Source organism: Chionomys nivalis, chromosome 10 (assembly GCF_950005125.1).
Source record: "Chionomys nivalis chromosome 10, mChiNiv1.1, whole genome shotgun sequence".
Classification (NCBI taxonomy): Eukaryota; Metazoa; Chordata; class Mammalia; order Rodentia; family Cricetidae; genus Chionomys; species Chionomys nivalis.
Genome location: NC_080095.1, coordinates 16,640,252 through 16,661,712, shown reverse-complemented (window position 1 = coordinate 16,661,712; position 21,461 = coordinate 16,640,252). Strand labels below are relative to the sequence as shown.

Here is a 21,461-nt window from a genome sequence, read left to right as displayed (position 1 = left end):
CAAAGCAGAGACAGGTGGGTCCCTCTGAGAGACCACCTGGTCAACATAGTCAGAAAGGTGTGGTGGTACTTACCTGCCTAAAAATCACGTGATTCAGCATGACATTGTGCTGCTTATAACTAGGTGATGTCTTTGTCCCTGCGTGGGGTATTGATCATAAAGCACAAATCAGTGCTCTTCTTTCTACTTATTTCCTTGTGTGCTCTTTGTGAGGTTTTTAAAAAATTGTATTTGTGCCGGGCGGTGGTGCCGCACGCCTTTAATCCCAGCACTCGGGAGGCAGAGGCAGGTGGATCTCTGTGAGTTCAAGACCAGCCTGGTCTACAAGAGCTAGTTCCAGGACAGGCTCCAAAACCACAGAGAAACCCTGTCTCGAAAAACCAAAAAAAAAAAAAATTGTATTTGTGTGTGTGCGCGCGCGCTCACATACACAGTGTACTATATAGTTCATGTATAGAAGTCATAGAACATCTTGGAGGAGTCAGTTCTCTTTTTCTACCACATGAGTTCCAGAAATCAAACTCACATCCCCAGGCTTGGCCACAATTACTGTTATCCAATGAGCCATCTTGTTGGCCCGTCTCAGTTTAGAATATGGGTAGACATAGGGAACCTTGTCCACAGCTGTGTGGAAAACCAGCTCCTCCCAGAGTAGGAGTGACATTCCCATAACTGCAGTCACTCACCTCTCTTTCCTTGTGCTCTGTGGTCACCTATAGCTTCGGAGATTTGATGTCACTGGTGTTCACAAAACCAGCATTACAGCTCTGGCTTGGAGCCCCAATGGGATGAAGCTGTTCTCCGGAGATGACAAGGGGAAGATCGTCTACTCCTCTCTCGATCTAGACCAGGTGAGGTGATTTTCTTTTTTTTTCTTTTTTCTTTTTTTTAAATATTTATTTATTTATTATGTATACAATGTTCTGTGTGTATGCCTACAGGCCAGAAGAGGGCACCAGACTTCATTACAGATGGTTGTGAGCCACCATGTGGTTGCTGGGAATTGAACTCAGGACCTTTGGAAGAGCAGGCAATGCTCTTAACCGCTGAGCCATCTCTCCAGCCCCGTGAGGTGATTTTCAGAGATCTGTAGCATATTGCAGTCTTGCTTCCTTTCCAGTGGCTCGTGCTCTCTACCACTGTGCCTTACACTACCAAGTGTTACTTACAGAGTTTTCTCTCGGACATCTTCAGTGTTTTATAAACTTCTACAGTGACTAATGAGGTGGCCTGCAAAACCAACAGTAAAAATTGTACGTACTTGAGTCAGACGTGATGCTCTAAAATTTCAGCACCTGAGAGCTGAAGTAGGAGGGTCTTCTTGAGGTTAAGGCCAGCCTGGGCCGCATAGGAAATGCCAAGCCAGCTAGAGTTGAATAGTAAAAGTTTCTCCAAAGGAACAAAGGAACAAGTTGTACAAGTTTCTAGCCATGTCTGTGGACAGAGGGTAGTGATCCGGTGAACAGAGAACTCACCTCCAGCCAACACAGAACCTGTGGGAGAGGTGGTAGGGGAAGACTGGACGGTGGCATCGTGTTCTCCCTCCATCACATGCCACTTTAGATGCCCCGTCATAGCACCTGGGCGGTCTCTCATTTAGACTTTTTTTTCACTTTTACTTATTCTGTGTGTGGGGCTCGTGACCTCACTCTCCACAGTGCTGGTGTGGAGGTCAGAGCACAACTTGCGGGGGTCACCTCTCCTCCCACCGCATGGGCCCTAGGACCAGCTCAGGCCATCAGACTAGACAGCAAAGCACCTGCACCCACTGGGCCGTCTTGGCAGCCTCTCGGTATGTTCTTATTTCCAGGATTCAATCCAGGGGCACAAGCACAGACCTAGCAGACTCATTTCAAATAGGTTCTGCTCCAAAGCCCGTGGCTTTCCTACTGCAGGTCAGGCTTTATGATGCCCGTTTTTTGTTTGGCCATGTGCCTGCCAGATGGACTAAACATTTGATGGACTACCCGTTTTTCCTCTTCATTCCCTATGTTAGAGTCTAAGAACTTAGTGGAATTTGTTTATTTGTTTTTTGTTATATTTTGAGATAGCCACTATGCCTAGCAGAACTGTTTTATTAGCCCTCGAATTTAAGACAAATACTCCCTAGTAGTAGTTTCTAAGCTTTCTGGCCTCAGACCTTTTGTGCTCTTAGAAAGATAACCCCAAAAGTTTTTTGTATGGATTATATCTATAAAATATACCCTTTTGGAAATTAAAGCTCAGGCTGGGTGGTGGTGGTGCATGCCTTTAATCCTAGTACCCAGGAGGTAGATGCAAACAGATATTCTGTGAGTTTGAGGCCAGCCTGGTATACAGAGCTAGTTCCAGGACAGCCAGGGCTATACAGAGAAATTTTGTTTGAAAAAACCAAACCAGTCTGGCGATGGTGGCGCACGCCTTTAATCCCAGCACTCGGGAGGCAGAGGCAGGCAGATCTCTGGGAGTTCGAGGCCAGCCTGGTCTACAAGAGCTAGTTCCAGGACAGCCTCCAAAGCTACAGAGAAATCCCGTCTCGAAAAACCAAAAAAAAAAAAAAAAAAAAAAAAAAAAAACAACCCAAACAAAACAAACAAAAAATTACATGGAATTTTCCTTCCCTTCCCTTCCCTTCCCTTCCCTTCCCTTCCCTTTCCCTTTCCCTTTCCCTTTCCCTTTCCCTTTCCCTTTCCCTCCCTTCCTTTCCCTTTCCCTTTCCCTTCCCTTCCCTTTCCCTTCCCTTCCCTTCTTTCCCTTTTTTCCTTCCCCTCCCTTCCCTCCCTCTCACCCCCCTCACTCACTTTCTCTTTTTTTTTTCTTGTATGTGACCTAATGAGTGTAATTAGGGCTGCTTACATAAACATGAATATCAGAGGTTATTTACAATAGCATGGACAATGTACTAGTGACTACACCACTGAAGAAAATCTCTCTCTCCCCAAGCAATCATTGACTGCCAGTAGTTCCTTATGGGGAGGTAGGGTCTTGTGATTCCCTCCCCTGTCCATTTTGTAAGGTTGATGAGCCCAATCTTACACTGGTCTTATGTAGATAGTTGTAGCTACTATGAGTTCATGACCATATTATGCCCAGAAAATAACATTTCACAATACTCTTCCCTATCTTGAGGTGCCTATATCCTTTCTGTCCCCATCTTCTGAGATGTTCCTTAAGCCTTGAAGGGGATAATATAGATGTCCTATTTAGGGCTTGGCATTCAATAGTCATGTATTCTCAGCACTTTGACCAATTTTGAATTTTTGCAGTTAACTTCTACCCACTGGGGCGGGGGAGGCTTCTTTGACTAACACTAAGAGAAGCACTAATCTAAGGGCATAAACACAAATATTTAGAAGGTACTTTGACCCAGCGTTGGTGACGTATGCCTTTAATCCCAGCACTTGGGAGGCAGAGGCAGGCAGATCTCTGTGAGTTCGAGGCCAGCCTGGTCTACAAGAGTTAGTTCCAGGACAGGCCCCAAAGCTACAGAGAAACCCTGTCTCAAAAAACCAGGAAACAAAAGGGTAGTTTTATGGGTATGACATGTCCATTTAGCAAAAGTACAATAATAGCTTCCCTGCCAGTGCCTATGACCTTTCCAGCTATGGGCTTTTGACCAGATTTAGAATAGCAGGCATGAATTCCTTCCTGTGATGTGGGCTTAGACCTACGCAGAAACTGGTTGGTTACCCCTGTAATAATCACACCACTGTTGCACTAGTGCATACCATGCCTGACAGGTAGGTAGTATGGTACACAAGGCCCAAAATTGGGTAGGGCTGATGACTTTTTTCTCTTGAAACCTGGATTGGCACTTGAAACCACCTTTTGGCACTCTGAAAACTAGGTGGCAAGGAGTAAGCTTCCAGCTCAGTTCTTGATTTCTTTATGCCTGGCAACCTAAGCATGTAGTGTCTTCAACAATAGGGACTATCATCTAGTTTTAGTGGACATCCAAAAGCACTGGTAGGGTTGGAGAGATGCTGTCTTAATCAGTGTTCTATTGCTCTGAAGAGACACCATGATCAGGCAACTCTTATAAAAGAAAGCATTTAATTGGGGGCTTGCTTATAGTTTCAGAGGTTAGTCCATTATCATGATGGTGGGAAGCAGACAGGCATGACACTGGTGCAGTAGCTGACAGCTTTCTACCCTAATCTTTAGGCAGTAGGAAGAGGGAGGGAGGAAGACTGAGCTTGGCATGGGTTTTTGAAATCTTAAAGCCCACTGCAGTGACACATTTCCTCCAGCAATGCCACACCTATATGATGAGCCTATGTGGGCCATTCTTATTCAAATCACCACAGATATCTTAGAGATGAAGAGTGCTGGGTGCTCTACCAAAGGAGCTGGGTTCTATTCCCAGCACTCACAGTGGTAGTTCACAGGTCTCTGTAACTCAGTTCCAGGGGATCCAGCACCCTCTCTAGCCTCTGGGAACTAGGCACCCAAGTGGTGCATAGACCTGCATCCAGGCGAAGCACTCATACACATGAAATAAAAAGTAATGCAGTAGCATATATTGTTTCTAAGGCTTCTAAAGACTGCTTCCCAGACCACTCATAGAGAGGAACCTACGCTGTGGCCTCAAGGAGCAGCTCTATCACTTGGGGGTTTCTTTAAAAACTGATTGCAGTGTGGAATCTGAAACCCTTGGTGGGATTTTCCTTACCTTGTTACATTAAAACTTGTTACTTTATCTTCTACTTTGAGTAGATCTTTTACCCTTGTATAATTTTCAGTATCAAGTACCAGTCACTTAGTAGAATAGGAATCTCAGAGGGTGCTGATCTTCCAGATGTTGACACATGTATTATATAATATCAGAAGGCGGGGGCTGGTGAGATGACTCAGCAGTTGAGAGCAGCACTGGGTGCTCTTCCAGAGGACCTGGGTTCAGTTTCCAGCACCCACACGATGGCTCACAACTGTCCAACTCTAGTTCTATGTAATCTGACACCTTCTGGCTGTTGGGGCACCAAGCATACACTTAGCGCATAGGCGTTTGTGCAAACTAAACACCTATATTTCATAAAATAAGTAAATAAATAGTTTTTAAAAAGAAAGAAAAGTGCCATTATTAATATTTCCATCATTCTAGTCTAAAAATTCTTCAGCTTTTAGAATCTGGTCTAATTTATATAGATACAAGTTTTCTAGATTCTCATCTTCAGTTAAAGATAACAAATACTGAACTAACAGGCTCTCATTGTTTACATAGATAATGTCTGCCAATACCTCATCATTCCCTGTAATTACAGTGTTTCAAGTGAAAATGGTGTGTGAAAACAGTATCTTATTTGAATTATACTCCTCCCATGGCAGAGATTTGTCCCCTCCCTCCCTCCCTCCCTCCCTCCCTCCCTTCCTTCCCTCTCTCCTTCCTTTCTTTTCTTTCTCTCTATTTATTTATTTTGTTTTTTTTTTAAAATATTTTATTTATTATGTATACAATAGTAATAGTCTATCTGTGTGTATGCAAGAAGGCCAGAAGAGGGCGCCAGACCTCTTTACAGATGGTTGTGAGCCACCATGTGGTTGTTGGGAATTGAACTCAGGACCTTTGGAAGAGCAGGCAATGCTCTTAACCACTGAACCATCTCTCCAGCCCCCTTTATTTTGGTTTTTTAAAACAAGGTTTCTCTGTGTAGTCCTGGCTGTTGTGGAACTTTCTCTTAGATCAGGCTGGCCTCAAACTCAGAGTTCCTCTCTGCCTTTGTCCCTGAATGCTTGGACTAAAGACATGATGTGCCACCACCAGCTACAGGTTTGTCGTTTTGGTTTTTTTTTTCCTTGAGACCCATTGTGCATCATTTTTCAGAAGGTCTGTGTGTGCGCATCCGATTTGTTGATATCCAGTGCAAAAGCACCATTCATTGGGGGTGAAATTACCATTTTTCTTTATCAAGATGTTCTTCATTGGAACTCATATTTTTAGTGTGAGTGTGTCGTGGTGAATAGTGACCTTTGTAGTTCAGTGCAATGGTCCTGGTTCATAATGAGGTTCCAAGTGGCTCCATACGCAGTGTTTCCTGTGCTTTCAGTGAAAGCACTTAGAGGGCATTTTGTCGGCCATGTCACGTCCATTCAGCAAAGTGACAGCTGTGATGGAAAGGACATGCGAGTGGGGGTGGTGTTAGTGCCAAAGACACGGAATCGTCGTGCCCAAATTAACTACAGCAGATGTTTTTAGTTTGTGTACATAGGCTGTCTCCCTCTAAAGGTGGGGGTCAAGAGATCAGTGTTGAACATGGGCAGGATAAGGGTTTTTATAGCACCAAGGTAGGGGTTTTCCAAATGGGCAATTTGGCACACAAATAGGCAGAGTTACAGGAGCCGCATAACAAGGTTCAAAGGCATGGTTACCATTCCTGGAACAGGCAGTATGGAAGGAACCGTTTGTAGTTAAACTTGCAGGTGAGGCATAGCCCAATCCTTGAGAAACAGATTTAATCATAAACGTGAATGAGCCTAGTTTATCTTTACTATTAGATGACTTTTAAGCCTAAGATGGAGGCAGACTGGTTAATCAGTGACTCATAGGTTAGGAGCACAGGCTGCTTTACCAGGAGTCACATGGTAGCTCATAACCATTTGTAACTCTAGTTCCAGGGGATCTGACCCCCTCTTCAGGCCTCTGTGACTATCAGGTACATATATGATTTACAGACATACATCAGGAAAAACACCCATATGCATAAAATTTAAAAAAATTTTAAGACAGCCTGGTCTACAAGAGCTAGTTCCAGGATAGGCTCCAAAACCACAGAGAAACCCTGTCTCAAAAAACCAAAAAAAAAAAAAAAAAAAAAAAGAGGCAGGCGGATCTCTGTGAGTTCAAGACCAGCCTGGTCTACAAGAGCTAGTTCCAGGACAGGCTCCAAAAAACCACAGAGAAACCCTGTCTCGAAAAACCAAAAAAAAAAAAAAAAAAAAAATTTAAGATAAAAGACGTATAACAACATCTCAGTATTCTGTGAAATGTTTTTGGCCTGGCATATGCTATGAGAGAGTCTTAGTCTTAGGGACCTAGGGTTATGCAGACCCCACATAGAACAGCTGCTCTGTGGGAACATCTCTTGTCAAGGTTATCAAGTGTTCAGTCCTTAGAGCATGAGACTCTTAATCCCAGGGTAGTGGGTTCAAGCCCCATGTTGGGCGCCACTCTATTGTATTGTAGAGCAGCAGGCCGCTTCCTGCCACCCAACTGGCCACCTGACTAGCTTATGCCTGAAATAATCACATGGAGATTTGTATTAATCAAATTGCTGCCTGGCCCATTATCTCCAGCCCCTTATTGGCTAACTCTCACATATTGATCTAACCCATTTCTAATAAACTGTATTTCCACTTGATTGTGGCTTACCAGCATGAGCCTAACCAGTGCCTGTCTCGGAGAGGAGAGCCATGGCGTCTGCCACACTGCCTTCTTCCTCCCAGCATTCTGTTCTGTCTACTCCACCCACCTAAGGGCTGACCTATCAAAAGGCCAAGGCAGCTTCTTTATTTAACCAATAAAAGTAACACATAGACAAAAGACCCTTCTACACCAACTTGTGGCTCATCCTCCCCTCTCTTCTTTGTGAGTTGTTTGCCGATGGAGCCCAGAGAAGGATACTGAAGGGAAGAGAGGCAGAAACAGGCTTTTTGATACTAGGTCTTCATATATAGCCCAGGCTGGCTTTGAACTCACCGCAAAGCCTATCTCAGCCTCCTGAATGCTGGGATTAAAAGCATGTACCACTGCACTTGGATTAAAATTCGATTTCTGATACATGAATGTGTTTTGTATTAGCAGTAAAATGCCTTTAGAAAGTCACTGTGTGTCTAGTAAATGCTATAATCATGTATTTAATACATTGTGTGTGTGTAAGGAGGGGTGTGGAGAATTCAAGTTCATATGTCAAGGTCAGAGAACAACTTTCAAGAGTCAGTTTTCTACTTCGATAACGGGTTCCTAGGGTTTGAACTCCAGTTATCAGGCTTGTGTGACAAACCCAGTTTGTCTGCTGAGCCGTCCCATCAGCCTTCAGTTTCTCTAACATCTTTTCCGTGACCCTTCCAGTTGAAGGATAGTGCCTGTAGGGTTGCTTGAGGCTCCTTGTGGAGAGACTGTGGGAGCGGTCACGATCACTGCTTTCATAGACAGTCATGCTCTCCTGTGTTAGAAGATACTTAGTATATGCAGAATGGCCTATTTCTATGGATTCTTCATTGAGTTATTTATGAGAAAACTATTAGAGAAATATGTAGGTTTTTAATATTTCTTTTCAACCCTGGTATACTACGAGATAGATATTAATATTACTGTTTTCTTGTTAGTAAGGAATCTTCCAAATGTCATAGCAGTAGGTTAGCAATGAATCTGGAGAAAATTAAAATATACTTTTTGTTGTTTTTTTTTTGTTTTGTTGAGATAGGGTCTCATGTAGCCCAGGCTTACTTCAGACTCACCATATGGTCAAGAATGACTTTGAACTCTTGATCTTCTTGCTTCCGTCTCCCAAGTGCGGAGATTATAGCTATGCACACCATGCTCAACACCACAGAATACTTTTGAGTTCAATACAGTTAGCAAGAAGTATCTGCTTAAGTACTGTGAGGGAAGCTGGGCAGTTTTGACCCACCATGGCCTGGCTCTCTTGCAGGGTATCTGCAACTCACACCTTGTGTTGGAGGAGCCGTCTTCCATTGTGCAGCTGGATTACAGCCAGAAAGTGCTGCTCGTATCTACCTTGCAGAGGAGCCTGCTCTTTTACACCGAGGAAAAGGCTGTCAAGCAGATTGGATCCCAGCCAAGGAAGAGGTACGCTTCAGGCATATCCATGTGGTTCTCAGTACTGGCCCTTAAGTTCTCCTAGGTTTCCTGGTAGCCAGATGTGAGACCACAGACACACCATCTGGGGTTCCTGGTAGCTTATGCCTGCCAAAAGTGCTTCATGGAGCCTGATGGGAACAGGGAATCTTCTAGTTGAGGAGATTCAGGGGCCTGGGAGCATAGCCACTGCAACCCAGGACTGAGTCTGAGGAGCCTAGGAGACACTGTTGTGTGTCCGCTCCAGGTGTGGTTTCTCTCTGTAGCCTTCTCTTGTGCACACTAGCAGGTTGGGCAAATGAGACTGAGTAGCCTAGCAGATGTGGGCCTCTCCCATCATGGAGACCAAAAGACAGACCCATGACTAACTGATGGTCTTGCCGATGGCTATGGAGAACAGTTCAGAGTACTATAGAAATTTAAGCTGGGGCAGAGTGGCAGTGGTAAGTGTCTTTAATCCCAGCTCTTGGGAGGCAGAGGGAGGCAGATCTTTGAGTTTGAGGCCAGCTTGGTCTACAGAATAAGTTCTAGAACAGTCAGGACTATGCAAGAGAAACCTTGTCTCGAAAAACAGAGCAAAGAAATTTAAGCAGGCTTCCACTCATCCTGGGGTCAGAGAAAAGTTTCTGCAGATGTGAGGACTACATGCCAAGTAGGAGAGGCTAAGAAGGGGATGGTTCTGGGCTGAAAGAGTGTATCTGTCCTTTGATAACTACCAGAAGAAGGACAACAAAGAGAAGGCTAAAGGCCTAGGACTGCCGGCAGAAGGTGCATATGCATCCTTCATATCACTGTCCTGAAAGGAAGGCAAAGACAGATCTCATAGCCCTCTGTAGCCACTTTGTGTGGAGGTAGAGGGTAAGGAGGTGAAGGACCTTACCTGGGAAGGAGCCAAGTGTGTGTTAAGTAGTTTTGGGAGTTAGAGGGTTCCCATCTTGTACCCTCCTTTCAGTAAAGGGATATTGTTTCCTGCATAGGTTTGGGATGGGATGGCAGTGGATTGGAGAATGTCAAGAGGATTTGAGACAGACTGGAGAGTAAGGAGACTGGCAGGCATTGGGAGGGCCTCCCCGGGGCTGGTGGTGCCATTGGTGACAAGCGTGAAGGGAGTGGAGAGTGAGGTCAGACAGTCTGGTGCAGCCATGATCTGTCATGTGCCTTCTGTTTTGTGGCAACACTAGGTTTGTTCTCTTCTCTGCTTGGCAGTCTTCCTGTTGGAAGACTCTCTCACACCCACTCTTTGGCTCCTGTGTTCTTTTCTCAATACCTTCTTAATGCCATCAATAGTCTGGCCTCTTTATAATAGGGATCTTCCTGTTGGCCCTGGACACCTGAGATTATGCAGCCTGGTTCTGCAGAACTGAGTTCTGACTTTATCTCTGTGGATATCCCCTTCTGCTTGATGCCAAGTCCTAGCTCATTGGAAGAATTGAGGACTGTAAAGAAAGGCCTGGCTTCCTTATCTTGTACTTGGAAACTTTCTGTGCCTGTCATAAGTATGGTATGGTAGGATCTCTTGACAGCTGGTCCTTTCCAGCTAAATACCTTCTGTCAGCTCCCTCACAGAACCCCCCGAACACACAGACATCCTCAAAGCCAGCTCTCAGTAGGACCCCTCTTCATGATGCCCACTTCTCCTCTACAAATGCCTGCTGTCCTGTGGGGTGAGCCCTGGACAGCTCACACACATACCCTCTAGCATCACAGTTTTGTAGAAGGTTTCTGCTCACTGAGTACATGTTAAAACACATGCTCTGATTACATATAGTGAACAAAACAGAAGTGACAAGAGAGTAAAGAGGTCCCATAAATAGAAAGAAAACAGACTTAAAAATTGGATCCCCAAACAGATGATTTAACAGGTAAGAAGAAGCAGCACTGCGTTGCCTAACTAGTATTCCTTTGGGCTTTTTTGTTTAGGGGGCCTCACCAGAACAAATTCACTAAAGGCAAGAATCAGACACAGTCCTATTACATAGTTGTCTATAAAAACTCTGTGGACTCAAAACAGTTGATTAGTCTAATGATCTTTGTTCTAAGCTGCATCTGACATATGATATCCTCCCTGGATCCTTTCCACAGGGATTTAATTACTAAACTTCCAGTGGTGCCTAGGGAGACATGCAGAGGAGATTCCCCACCCCCAGATAACTATCCCTCTAGAGGTGATGGGGGGGTGAAAGGAGATGGGCTGTGAATGGATGGGACAAGGTGGCTTCCCAGGCAGGAGGCTGAGGATGTCGCAGGCTTGGTTTTGAGCTGTACTGTAGCTTTTTCATTCAGTCTCCACTTGTTCCTGTGTATGGACGTTATGCTTCCTACAGATTAGCACAGGTCAATAACTGTATACTCAAGCCAGTGCCCTTTCTGTTGTCTACATTCAAGAAAGAACTGTTTAGAAAAAGAATCAGCAAGGCTTAGAGTTGAGCTAAAGCTCGTCAATTTGAACTCTGGTAGAAACCTGAGCATTGATAAAGATATAAAAATCATAATAATTCAAATACCAGATGGGTAACACAGTGTCAGAGTACTTGCCTAGCATGGATGAGGCCCTGAGTTCAATCTCCAGCCATATGTGAAAGAAAAAGAAAAGGAACAAAATGTCTTAGGTGGGCTCAGTGGTACACACCTGTAGTCCCAGTTCTTGGGAAGTGGAGACAAGAGGATCAGAAGTTCAAGGTCATCCTGGGTTTATATAGCAATCATTATAGACTACCAAGTTCCATGCTAGTATTGGCTTCTTGAGATCCTGCTTCAAAACCAACAAATTAACAGCAGCAACAATCTAGTAATAAGATTGAATAAATTATTTAGTTTTAAAGATTTTATTTAGAGTTGGGCATAATAGTGCACATCTTTAACCCTAGTCCTCTGTGAGTTTCAGGAAGCGGGGCTGTTACACAGAGAAGCCCTGTCTAGGGGGCAAAGAAAGAGAGAGAGAGAGAAAGTTTTATTTAGTTGTTTTTAGTTAGGCGTGTGTGTTAATGTGAGTACAGTTATCTGAGGAGGCCAAAGAGGGCATTGTTCCCCTGGTTATAGTTTGTAAGCTGCCTTGGTTTGGGTGCTAGGCATTGAATTCAGGTCCACTATGAGAACAGCAAGTGTTCTTAACCACTGAAACATCTCTCTAGCCCCAGAATAAATTATTTTTAAAACATGCTTCACATGTAACTCAGTAGTAGAGTTTAAGACCCATGTTTAAGGCCCATGGTTCAATTCGCAGTACCATAAAAACTAAATAAGTATTAGATTTATAGATATGCATACTTTCCCAAACCTATGCATATTCCAGTATCCCAAGGAAACATTTTGTAGCAATATTTATATACTTTTTAAAAATAATATAAAGTCAGGTGTAGTGGCTATAGAATCAGAAAGTAAGGCAGTAGAATTTTGAGTTTGAGGTCACTCTGAGATATACAATGAGATCTTATCTCAAAAAAGGGATAATTTTTAAAAATTGAATAAATTGCGAAAAAAAACTATTTGGCAGTCAAAATTAATAAGCACTGTCATTTCCTTTTTTAAGTCAAAGATTAAATCTTAGAAACAATGGTAAGTATTAAAGACAAGTTACTTAAAATTATCAAGTAGTGGGGTGTGTATGTGCACTCTATGTATTTATGTATGTGTAGAGCCAAGAGGTCCTTCAACAGTGAAGAGCACATAACTGTTCTTACTGAGGCCATCTTCTGGCCTCCACTGGCACTTGCTCTCGTGTGTATGCAAACACATGCAAAAGCACACAATTAAAAAAATATGCTGGGGACTAGAGAGATGTCTCAAGGTTACAAACACTGGCTGCTTTTCCAGAGGACCTGAGTTCAATTCCCAGTAACCACATGGTGACTTGCAACCATCTATAATGAGATCTGGTGCCCTCTTCTGTCATGCAGGGATACATGCAGGCAGCTGTACATCATAAATAAATAAATCTAAGACCGGGTGGTGGTAGTGCACTCCTTTGATCCCTGCACTCAGGAGGCAGAGGCAGGCAGATCTCTGAGTTTGAGGCAAAAAAGAGAGAGAGAAAGAAAAAAGAAAAGAAAAAAATTATCCCCTAAATTAAAAATATTTTAAAAAGTCAAGCTATAAAATTATACAGATGGCATCATTCATTAAAATGAAAGTGCTAAATTGGTGTTGGGGTAAATAAATATGTGCTTGACGAAGTGTCAATAAAAATGAGAGTGAGAGCTCAGCCGTTAAAGGCTAGGCTCACAACTAAAAATGAGAGTGACACACACAAAATTTAGTCCATTGATCTGAATTTTGGCCAGGACAAATTATTAGGAACCCAAAGTGCATGCATGATGCACCTGTTGACTTGTTCTAGTGGTAGAGGATGGGTCCCTGGTGCACGTTACATTTATTGCAAACACTCACTCTTTTTTGTTTTTTGGTTTTTCGAAACTGGGTTTCTCTATGTAGCTCTGACTGTCCTGGAACTTACTCTGTAGACCAGTCTGGGCCTCGAACTCACAGAGATCCACCTGTCTTTGCCTCCCTAGTGCTGGGATTAAAAGTGTGTGCCAACACTGCCCAGTACAAATACTCTTTTAAATTTTTTTTTGTTGTTAAATTTTTTTTTTATTTAAATTTTTTTTTGGGGGGGACAGGATTTCTCTGTATAGTTCTGACTGTCCTAGAACTTGTTTTGTATACTAGATTGTCCTTGAACACAAAGATCTGCCTGCCTCTGCCTTTTGAGTGCTGGGATTAAAGAAGTGTGCCACTACTGCCCAGCAATTTTTTAGTTTTTTTTTTTTTTTTTTTTTTTTTTTTCGAGACAGGGTTTCTCTGTGGCTTTGGAGCCTGTCCTGGAACTAGCTCTGTAGACCAGGCTGGTCTTGAACTCACAGAGATCCACCTGCCTCTGCCTCCCGAGTGCTGGGATTAAAGGCGTGCGCCACCATCGCCCGGCCCAGCAATTTTTTAAAAATACTTATTGCTGTGTGTGGTTTTGAACACCTTTAATTCCAGTATTTGGGAGGCAGAGGCAGGTAGAGTTCTGTGAGTTTGAAGCCAGTCTGGTCTACAGATCAAGTTTCAGAACAGCCAGGGCTGTTACACATAGAAACCCTGTTTCAAAACACCAAAAAAATTATTTTATGTATATGAGTGTTGTGCCTGCATGAATGTATATGAGTGTTGTGCCTGCATGAATGTATATGAGTGTTGTGCTGCATGTATGTATATGAGTGTTGTGCCTGCATGTATGTATATGAGTGTTGTGCCTGTATATACGTATATGCAGCACATGAATGCCTGGTACCTGAGTAGGTCAGAAATGGGCATCAGATCCCCTGGAACTAGAGTTACAGCTCATTGTGAGCCCCCGTGTGGGTGCTGGGAACCAAATCGGGGTCCTCTACAAAAGCAACAGTACTTTACCACTGGGCCATCTCTCCAGCTCCTGCATATACTCTTCTGTGTGGGTTGGGTATGTCATAGTTTTATAAGAATACCAAGCTTGAGAATGGGAAGAGAAACTGGTACACTTGATGGCTCTGGGGGAACTTTGAGACAGAGATGGATACGCTACTCTAGATGTAAAGCTTTTCATTCAAGAAGCGAGGCAGAACACAGGCTCAGACTTCAGAGCAGGGTTAGCAGGGACGGCCCTACATTCATCACATTCTGTTCTGTAACAGAAATTATAACAGTTGCCTCATGAAATTGCAGCAAGGATTAAAGGGAGAGTGGACGGAAGTTTGGGACACAGGCAAGCTTCAGTGGGCACCATTGATTGTCCTCAGAACCTAGGCTATACAGCTCTGGGTGCTGTGTACTTGTGAAGGCGTGGTGGGGCCTGGGTCGCACAAGGGTGCCAGGCGACTTAGTGACCGACACACAGTAGACAGGACAATGATTTGTGTTAGTCTGCAGATTCTTAGAGCTGATATTAGGAGCTGACAATTATATCTCTTCAAGTCAGTCCATGCCTGTTTTGTTTTTGTTTTTGTTTTTCTTTCTTTCTTTCATTTTTTTCTTCCGACTTTAGTACTGGGAAATTTGGTGCTTGTTTTATACCAGGACTGTGTAAGCAAAGTGACCTAACCCTGTATGCAGCCCGGCCTGGGCTCCGGCTGTGGAAGGCTGATGTCCATGGGACCGTTCAAGCCACGTTTATCCTCAAGGATGTCTTTGCTGGAGGAGTCACACCTTTTGAGCTCTACCCTCGTCTGGAGCCCTCTGATGGGGGAAGTTGCAGCTCTCCTGAGAAACACCTGGGGCTCGTTTCATGCTTCTTCCGGGAAGGCTGGGTGTTGAGCTGGAATGAGTACAGTATCTATCTTCTGGACACCGTCAACCAGGTGTGTGGGAGAACTGCACCTGCTGTGGGGTCACAGGGCAAGAGGAGGGTGCAGGTCCATAGGTGTTCAGCCATTGGGCTCCTGGAAAGAGGACAGGAGCAGCATTAACTGATGCTTGCTTGTTTTTTTCTTTTCCTTTGAGACAAACAAGGAAATAAAATGGAGCTTAGTAATTTTTGTAGATTTGAAAAATAATTTGCTTTTTGACATCCATAGCCCTACTCTCCCAAGAAATTAGATGTTTCTGGGGGAGGTCTTTAAAGCCCCAAATTAAACATGTTCATTATAACCTTTCTAGGTTGTTTTTTAAAATTATATTATTTGTGTATGGTGTATGTGCGTGCACACACGTGTGCAAACTTGTGATTACACTTGTGTGTCCTGGCACTTATGCAGAGGTCAGAGGACAACTTGTGGAGTTGTTTCTCTCCATCCACATCGGGTCCCAGGGATTAGACTCAGGTCATCACTGGTCTGATGGTCAGCACCTTTACCTTTGCTGCCAAGCCTCTCAGGAACCCACCCTTCCCATCCATCCATACTTGTCTGTATGTATTCATGCATGCATACATTTTTTTTGTTTTTGAATTCAGGGTATTTGCACATGTTAAGCACATGCTCTGCCTCTTAGCTACACCCTCACTTCTGGGTTGTGTGTTTTGTTTTAGTTTGACATTTTGCAGTATGTGGGGTTGAACTCAGGGCTCACGAATGCTAGTCAAATACTCTACCACTAAGTTATATCATCAGCCCTGTTTTGTTTTTGTTTTTTACTTTTTATTTTGAGATGGGACTCACTAAGCTGCCCAGGCTTGTCTTGAACCTTTCCTGTAGCTCAGGTAGACCTTAAACTTGATCGCCTTGACTCAGTCTGCCAAGTACCTGGGATTACTCCTGTGCCACTCAAACATGACAGGAACTCTGAGGACTGACTCCCAGGCCTCACACAGGTGGTGTCTGTCCAGGAGCAGGGTCCCTCCCTCCGATGTGCTCGTCCCCTTTTGCTGTTTTTGGTTTTTTCTTATTTTACTGTGCTTCTTCTTATCCAAAGACAGCTATATTACTTTTCCTTTTTCCTTTTCTTTTTATAGACTTATTGGCATATCTTAGCAACTTCCCAGGATCATTAACTCAAGGTAGAAAACAAATTATGCCTGAGTCAGGGTGATAAAAGGTCACTCCTAGAATCTGATTTAGGACTTTAAATAAAGTTGTTTGGTATCAGTTACTTCTTGTTCTAAGATCAGAGCTTCTGGCCTGCCCCACTCCCTACTCCGCCTCCAGAATCCAGGCCAGGCTCTCTTCCTCCACATGAGCTCTGTGGGCCTGTGGCACAGCGTCTTTAGAGAGAGCATCCTTTAGAGAGCATCCAAAGAGAATCAAAATCACTTGCCCCCATTGACACCTCCCTAGCTACCAGCTGTGCTTGATGACGCTTGGTGCAAAGGTAACTTGGCGCTATAAGGGGTCGTCACCTTCTAACCCTTCACTTGTTTATTTGGATTCTCCCATTATAGCTGACTTAACTTTTCTCCTGGGTTCCTGTTGAACTTCTTAATTATTGGCTTTAAGACATGTTGCAATTATGCATCAGTTCTTTTCATCTGAGCACTTCCCCTGTGCCTCTCATCGCAGGTATAATTAACTTCACTTCATATGCGGGGAAATGGAGACACTGTGTCTGAACAGACACTGCCTCCACCATCAGAGTCTGCCCCTCCCTGAAGCACCATGATTGGCAGCTTTGGGAACCTAGTGTCTTGTTTCCAGCTTTCTGTCAAGGCTGCCTAAAAATTAGCCTAGACTCAGTCTGTGGTGAACTAATCTTTCAAGCACAACACTCATATACATACATGCAGGCACAACACTCATATACATACATGCAGCACAACACTCATATACATTCATGCAGCACAACACTCATATACATACATGCAGGCACAACACTCATATACATACATGCAGACACAACACTCATATACATACATGCAGCACAACACTCATATACATATATGCAGCACAACACTCATATACATATATGCAGGCACAACACTCATATACATATATGCAGGCACAACACTCATATACATACATGCAGCACAACACTCATATACATACATGCAGGCACAACACTCATATACATACATGCAGCACAACACTCATATACATATATGCAAGCACAACACTCATATACATATATGCAGGCACAACACTCAACTGAAAAGCAAGAACTGGTTTAGATTCATGTGGACTCAGGAAAGTCCTTTGCAGTACCACCTGCTTTGAGGCAGGTATCTTTTTCCTTCTTTCCTTCACTCAAAAGTCTCCCATAGAAAGACACACAATAGGAGCACTTGTTGACTGGTGTATCACTCCTAGCCAGTCCAACAGAGATGCATGGCAGAGGTTTGTGCTGTCGACCATTGAGGAGTCTTAGTCATTGCTCAAGCAGCACTTGCTGAGGCTTAGGCTTCCCAGTGATCAGGAAAGGAAGCTCAGCAGGAGAAAACCTGTGCTGTGTGCATAGCCCACAAGGAGCAGGGTAGGCTTTGGCACAACATAGGTGGGATGACAGGCAGGTCAGAATGTCCAGACCTCCTGCCCTGACAAGAAGTGTGAGCTTCGTGTCGTAAGAAGGCTGAGAACAGCAGCTCCAGGAAGAGAATGACCGAGAGGTGGGAGAAACTGTGCACCTCAATGGCCCCAGCATGGCACCTCTGTGCTGAGTTATGTGGCTTACGTCCCAGACATCAAATACTACCCAACTATGGATTAAATTACTTTTAAGAGTTCTCCAGCCGGGAGGTGGTGGCGCACGCCTTTAATCCCAGCACTCGGGAGGCAGAGGCAGGCGGATCTCTGGGAGTTCGAGGCCAGCATGGTCTACAAGAGCTAGTTCCAGGACAGGCACCAAAAGCTACAGAGAAACCCTGTCTCAAAAAAAAAAAAAAAAAGAGTTCTCCAAAAACTGCCATAATAAAATCCAACAATTACAGTTATTTGGATTATCACACCTGCTTGATTATGGTTTTGTTTTTATTGCCTTGTTTCATATTTGTTTGTTTTTGACAGGCTACCATTGCTGGTTTGGAAGGACTGGGTGATATTGTGTCTGTTTCCTGCACAGAAAATGAAATATTTTTCCTAAAGGGAGATAGGAACATTATAAGGATTTCAAGCAGGCCTGAAGGACTGGCATCCATAGGTTTGTATTCACCGCAAGTATGCTGTGTGTGCTGAGTCCTTACCACAAGTCCTGCTTGTGGTAAGATAAATGTAGCTTAAAACAGCGGAGTGCCTTTATTCCCAGCATTCAGGGAGGCAGAAGTAGGTGAGGCCAGCTGGCTCTTCAGAGGAAGTTCCAGGACAGCCAAGGCTACACAGAGAAACCCTGTATTGAAAAACAAAACCAAATAACAACAACAACAACAGAAGCTGGGCGGTGGTGGTGCACGCCTTTAATCCCAGCACTCGGGAGGCAGAGGCAGGCGGATCTCTGTGAGTTCAAGGCCAGCCTGGTTTACAAGAGCTAGTTCCAGGACAGGAACCAAAAACTACGGAGAAACCCTGTCTCGGGAAAAAAAAAACAAAAAAACAAAAAAACAACAACAGAAAGAGAGAGAGAGAGAGAGAGAGAGAGAGAGAGAGAGAGAGAGAGAGAAGAAAGAAAGAAAGAAAGAAAGAAAGAAAGAAAGAAAGAAAGAAAGAAAGAAAGAAAGAAAGAAAGAAGAAAGATAGTTTGGGGTTTGCTTAAACATGGAGGTATTTGGAGGCTTAGGATCCTGAAAACGTTCAGGATGCTTGTCATGGAAATGTCCTCTTTAAGATAAATACCGGGCAGTCTTACTGTGGTGGAGCTGCCTTTAAATGTGAAGGTGTGTGGTTGAGTGAGTAGGAAAGAGAAACCAGAAACCACTTTCCTGGCCCCAGGTGTCCTGTCTGAGGTACTGCGTGTAGTTAATGTCTTGAGACACAGATCTGTAGAATTTTAAAACAATGAAAATTGTAATCTGATATATATATCTTGTCCTTTGGGATTGATGTTTTCCCCTGTGCTTTGGGTGGTTTTTTGTTTGTTTTTGTTTTGTTTTGTTTTTGATGCAGGGTTTCTCTGTGTAATAGCTGTCCTGGAACTTGCTTTGTAGACCAGGCTGGCCTTGAACTCACTGAGATCTGCCTGCCTCTGCCTTTCAAGTGCAGGAATTAAAGGCACCACTGCCAAGCTCATGTGTCTTTTCGACTGCTGTTACATGGCACTTGTGCATGTAACCCAGTAGATACCTGGTAGTGAAAGGATGGCTGCGCTTGTCGAAGTGCACAGCAGTTTCTTGCTGACAGTGTTAAAATTGGAGGCCCCAGCCCTGGAGACCTCAGTAGTGCTATGTTGAAGGAAGGGAGGCTCCACTCCAGGGGGACATTTACTGGCTCTTTATCACAGGGACCCATGTCACCCTGCTTTCTGTTTGCATTGACACTGACCTCCTATGTTCTTCTCTGTGGTGAACCTACCCTAGTGGGAATTTCACTTCTCTTCTTCGAATTTCAAGGAATTTGATTATAAGACACATGCATTTTTATTTTTTTCTTATTTTATTTTTTTAAAATATTTATTATGTATATAATATTCTGTCTGTGTGTGTTTGCAGACCAGATGAGGGCAGCAGACCTAGTTACAGATGGTTGTGAGCCACCATGTGGTAGCCGGGAATTGAACTCATGACCTTTGGAAGAGCAGGCAATGCTCTTAACCACTGAGCCATCTCTCCAGCCCCCAGACACATGCATTTTTAATGTCTCTTAAATATTATGGTATAATGAAGGCATAGTATGAATAGGAAATTTAACTTAACTGTTCTTGAAACAGAAAACTTGATAAAGAACTTTTAAAATGGAAATGAGAAGTGCTTTATGTTTAGTGGTGTTCTGTTACGGGTGATGTTTACAAAAGACAACTGCAGTTCATTATTTTACTGATTTTAATATATGAGCTTGCTGAAGCACAAAGGCCCTTTGAGTCTCTCTGGGTTTGGGGTATTTGGAGTTACTCAGTTTTTATCAGGAGAAAGTCCTGGTTGTCCTGTGACTGCTGGTGCCCAGGCTAGCACACTCAGTGATGCACACCGATGTCACTGAAAGCACCACAGTAAAACTAAACTCTTCTTTCTCAGCAAGAGATGGTCTGGAGACGCGATGTTCAGAGCAGGTCCGTGGGCAGCATTTGGAAAAGTCACTTGCGGACACTGTTTGTGAGACAAGGCTTCGAGGCTCTTCTGTGGCCAGTTCTGTGGCCAGTGAGCAGCGGAGCAGGAGCAGTTCATTCAACTCCACGGACAGTGGCTCTGGGCTGCTGTTGCCCGGACTTCAGGCCCCCCCTGAGCTGGACCAGGGTGGCCAGCCATCCTCACAGAGATTCAGTGTTATCAGCTCTGAAGACTTTGACCAGGAGCTTATTGTGAAACCCATCAAAGTGAAGAAGAGGAGGAGGAAGAGAAAGACAGGTACTGTCCATGGACAAGTGCACACTGACTCATGCAGCACCTAGGCCTGGACCTTTGGGGATCTACCAAGAAGGGATGATAGTTCTCACGAAAGGGGTGCTTGCTGCTCTTGTTGGAACGGAGGACTTCACACATTGAAAGCACTCGCTCCACAAAGTGACAGTGCACACATACACACATAGGCATCTCTGTAGGACTTGTGTTGGTAGTGGTCAGGCCCTGATTAAATGGTCTGGAGTTTGCTTTTTTCTTTTGTTTCTCTGTAGCTTTGGAACCTGTCCTGGAACCAACTCTGTAGACCAGGCTGGCCTCGAACTCACAGAGATCCACCTGCCTCTGCCTTCCGAGTGCTGGAATTAAAGGCGTGCGCCACCACCGACTGGCGAGTTTGCTCTTTTTAATGTTTAAGATAATATTTACTGTCTTGGGATTTTTATATCTCTGAAGAGACACTATGACCATGGCAACTCTTATACAAAAAAAGACATTTAATTGGTGTGCCTTGCTTACAGTTTCAGAGGTTCAGTCCATTATCATCATGATGGAGAGCATGGCGGCATGCAGGCAGATGTGGTGCTGGAGTAGTATGTAGTAGCTAAGAGTCCTATATCTTGCAGGCAACAGGAAATAGATTGAAACACTGGGCAGTATCCTGAACATAGGAAACCTCAAAGCCCGCCCCCACAGTGGCATACTTCCTCCAACAAAGCCATACCTCCTAATAGTGCCACTCCCTATGAAGTTATGAAGGACAATTGCATTCACACTACCACATCCATATATACCATTTATTAGACCAGAGACCCTACAGACATATGCACAGTCATTGAAACAGGGATTTATGCTGGTGTA

General features: G+C 44.0%; 1 protein-coding gene across 4 annotated transcripts in view; it reads left to right on the top strand.

Moving 5' to 3' along the window:
- Nucleotides 1-21,461, top strand: part of Tecpr2 (tectonin beta-propeller repeat containing 2) — a 103,620-nt gene that overhangs the window by 33,446 nt on the left and 48,713 nt on the right. For all 4 annotated transcript variants that reach the window (XM_057782970.1, XM_057782971.1, XM_057782968.1 and 1 more), the window contains exons 4-8: nucleotides 720-851; nucleotides 8,628-8,785; nucleotides 14,799-15,111; nucleotides 18,184-18,316; nucleotides 20,280-20,609. In XM_057782970.1, coding sequence (XP_057638953.1) covers nucleotides 720-851; nucleotides 8,628-8,785; nucleotides 14,799-15,111; nucleotides 18,184-18,316; nucleotides 20,280-20,609 — 1,066 coding nt within the window. The remainder of the gene's footprint in view (nucleotides 1-719; nucleotides 852-8,627; nucleotides 8,786-14,798; nucleotides 15,112-18,183; nucleotides 18,317-20,279; nucleotides 20,610-21,461) is intronic.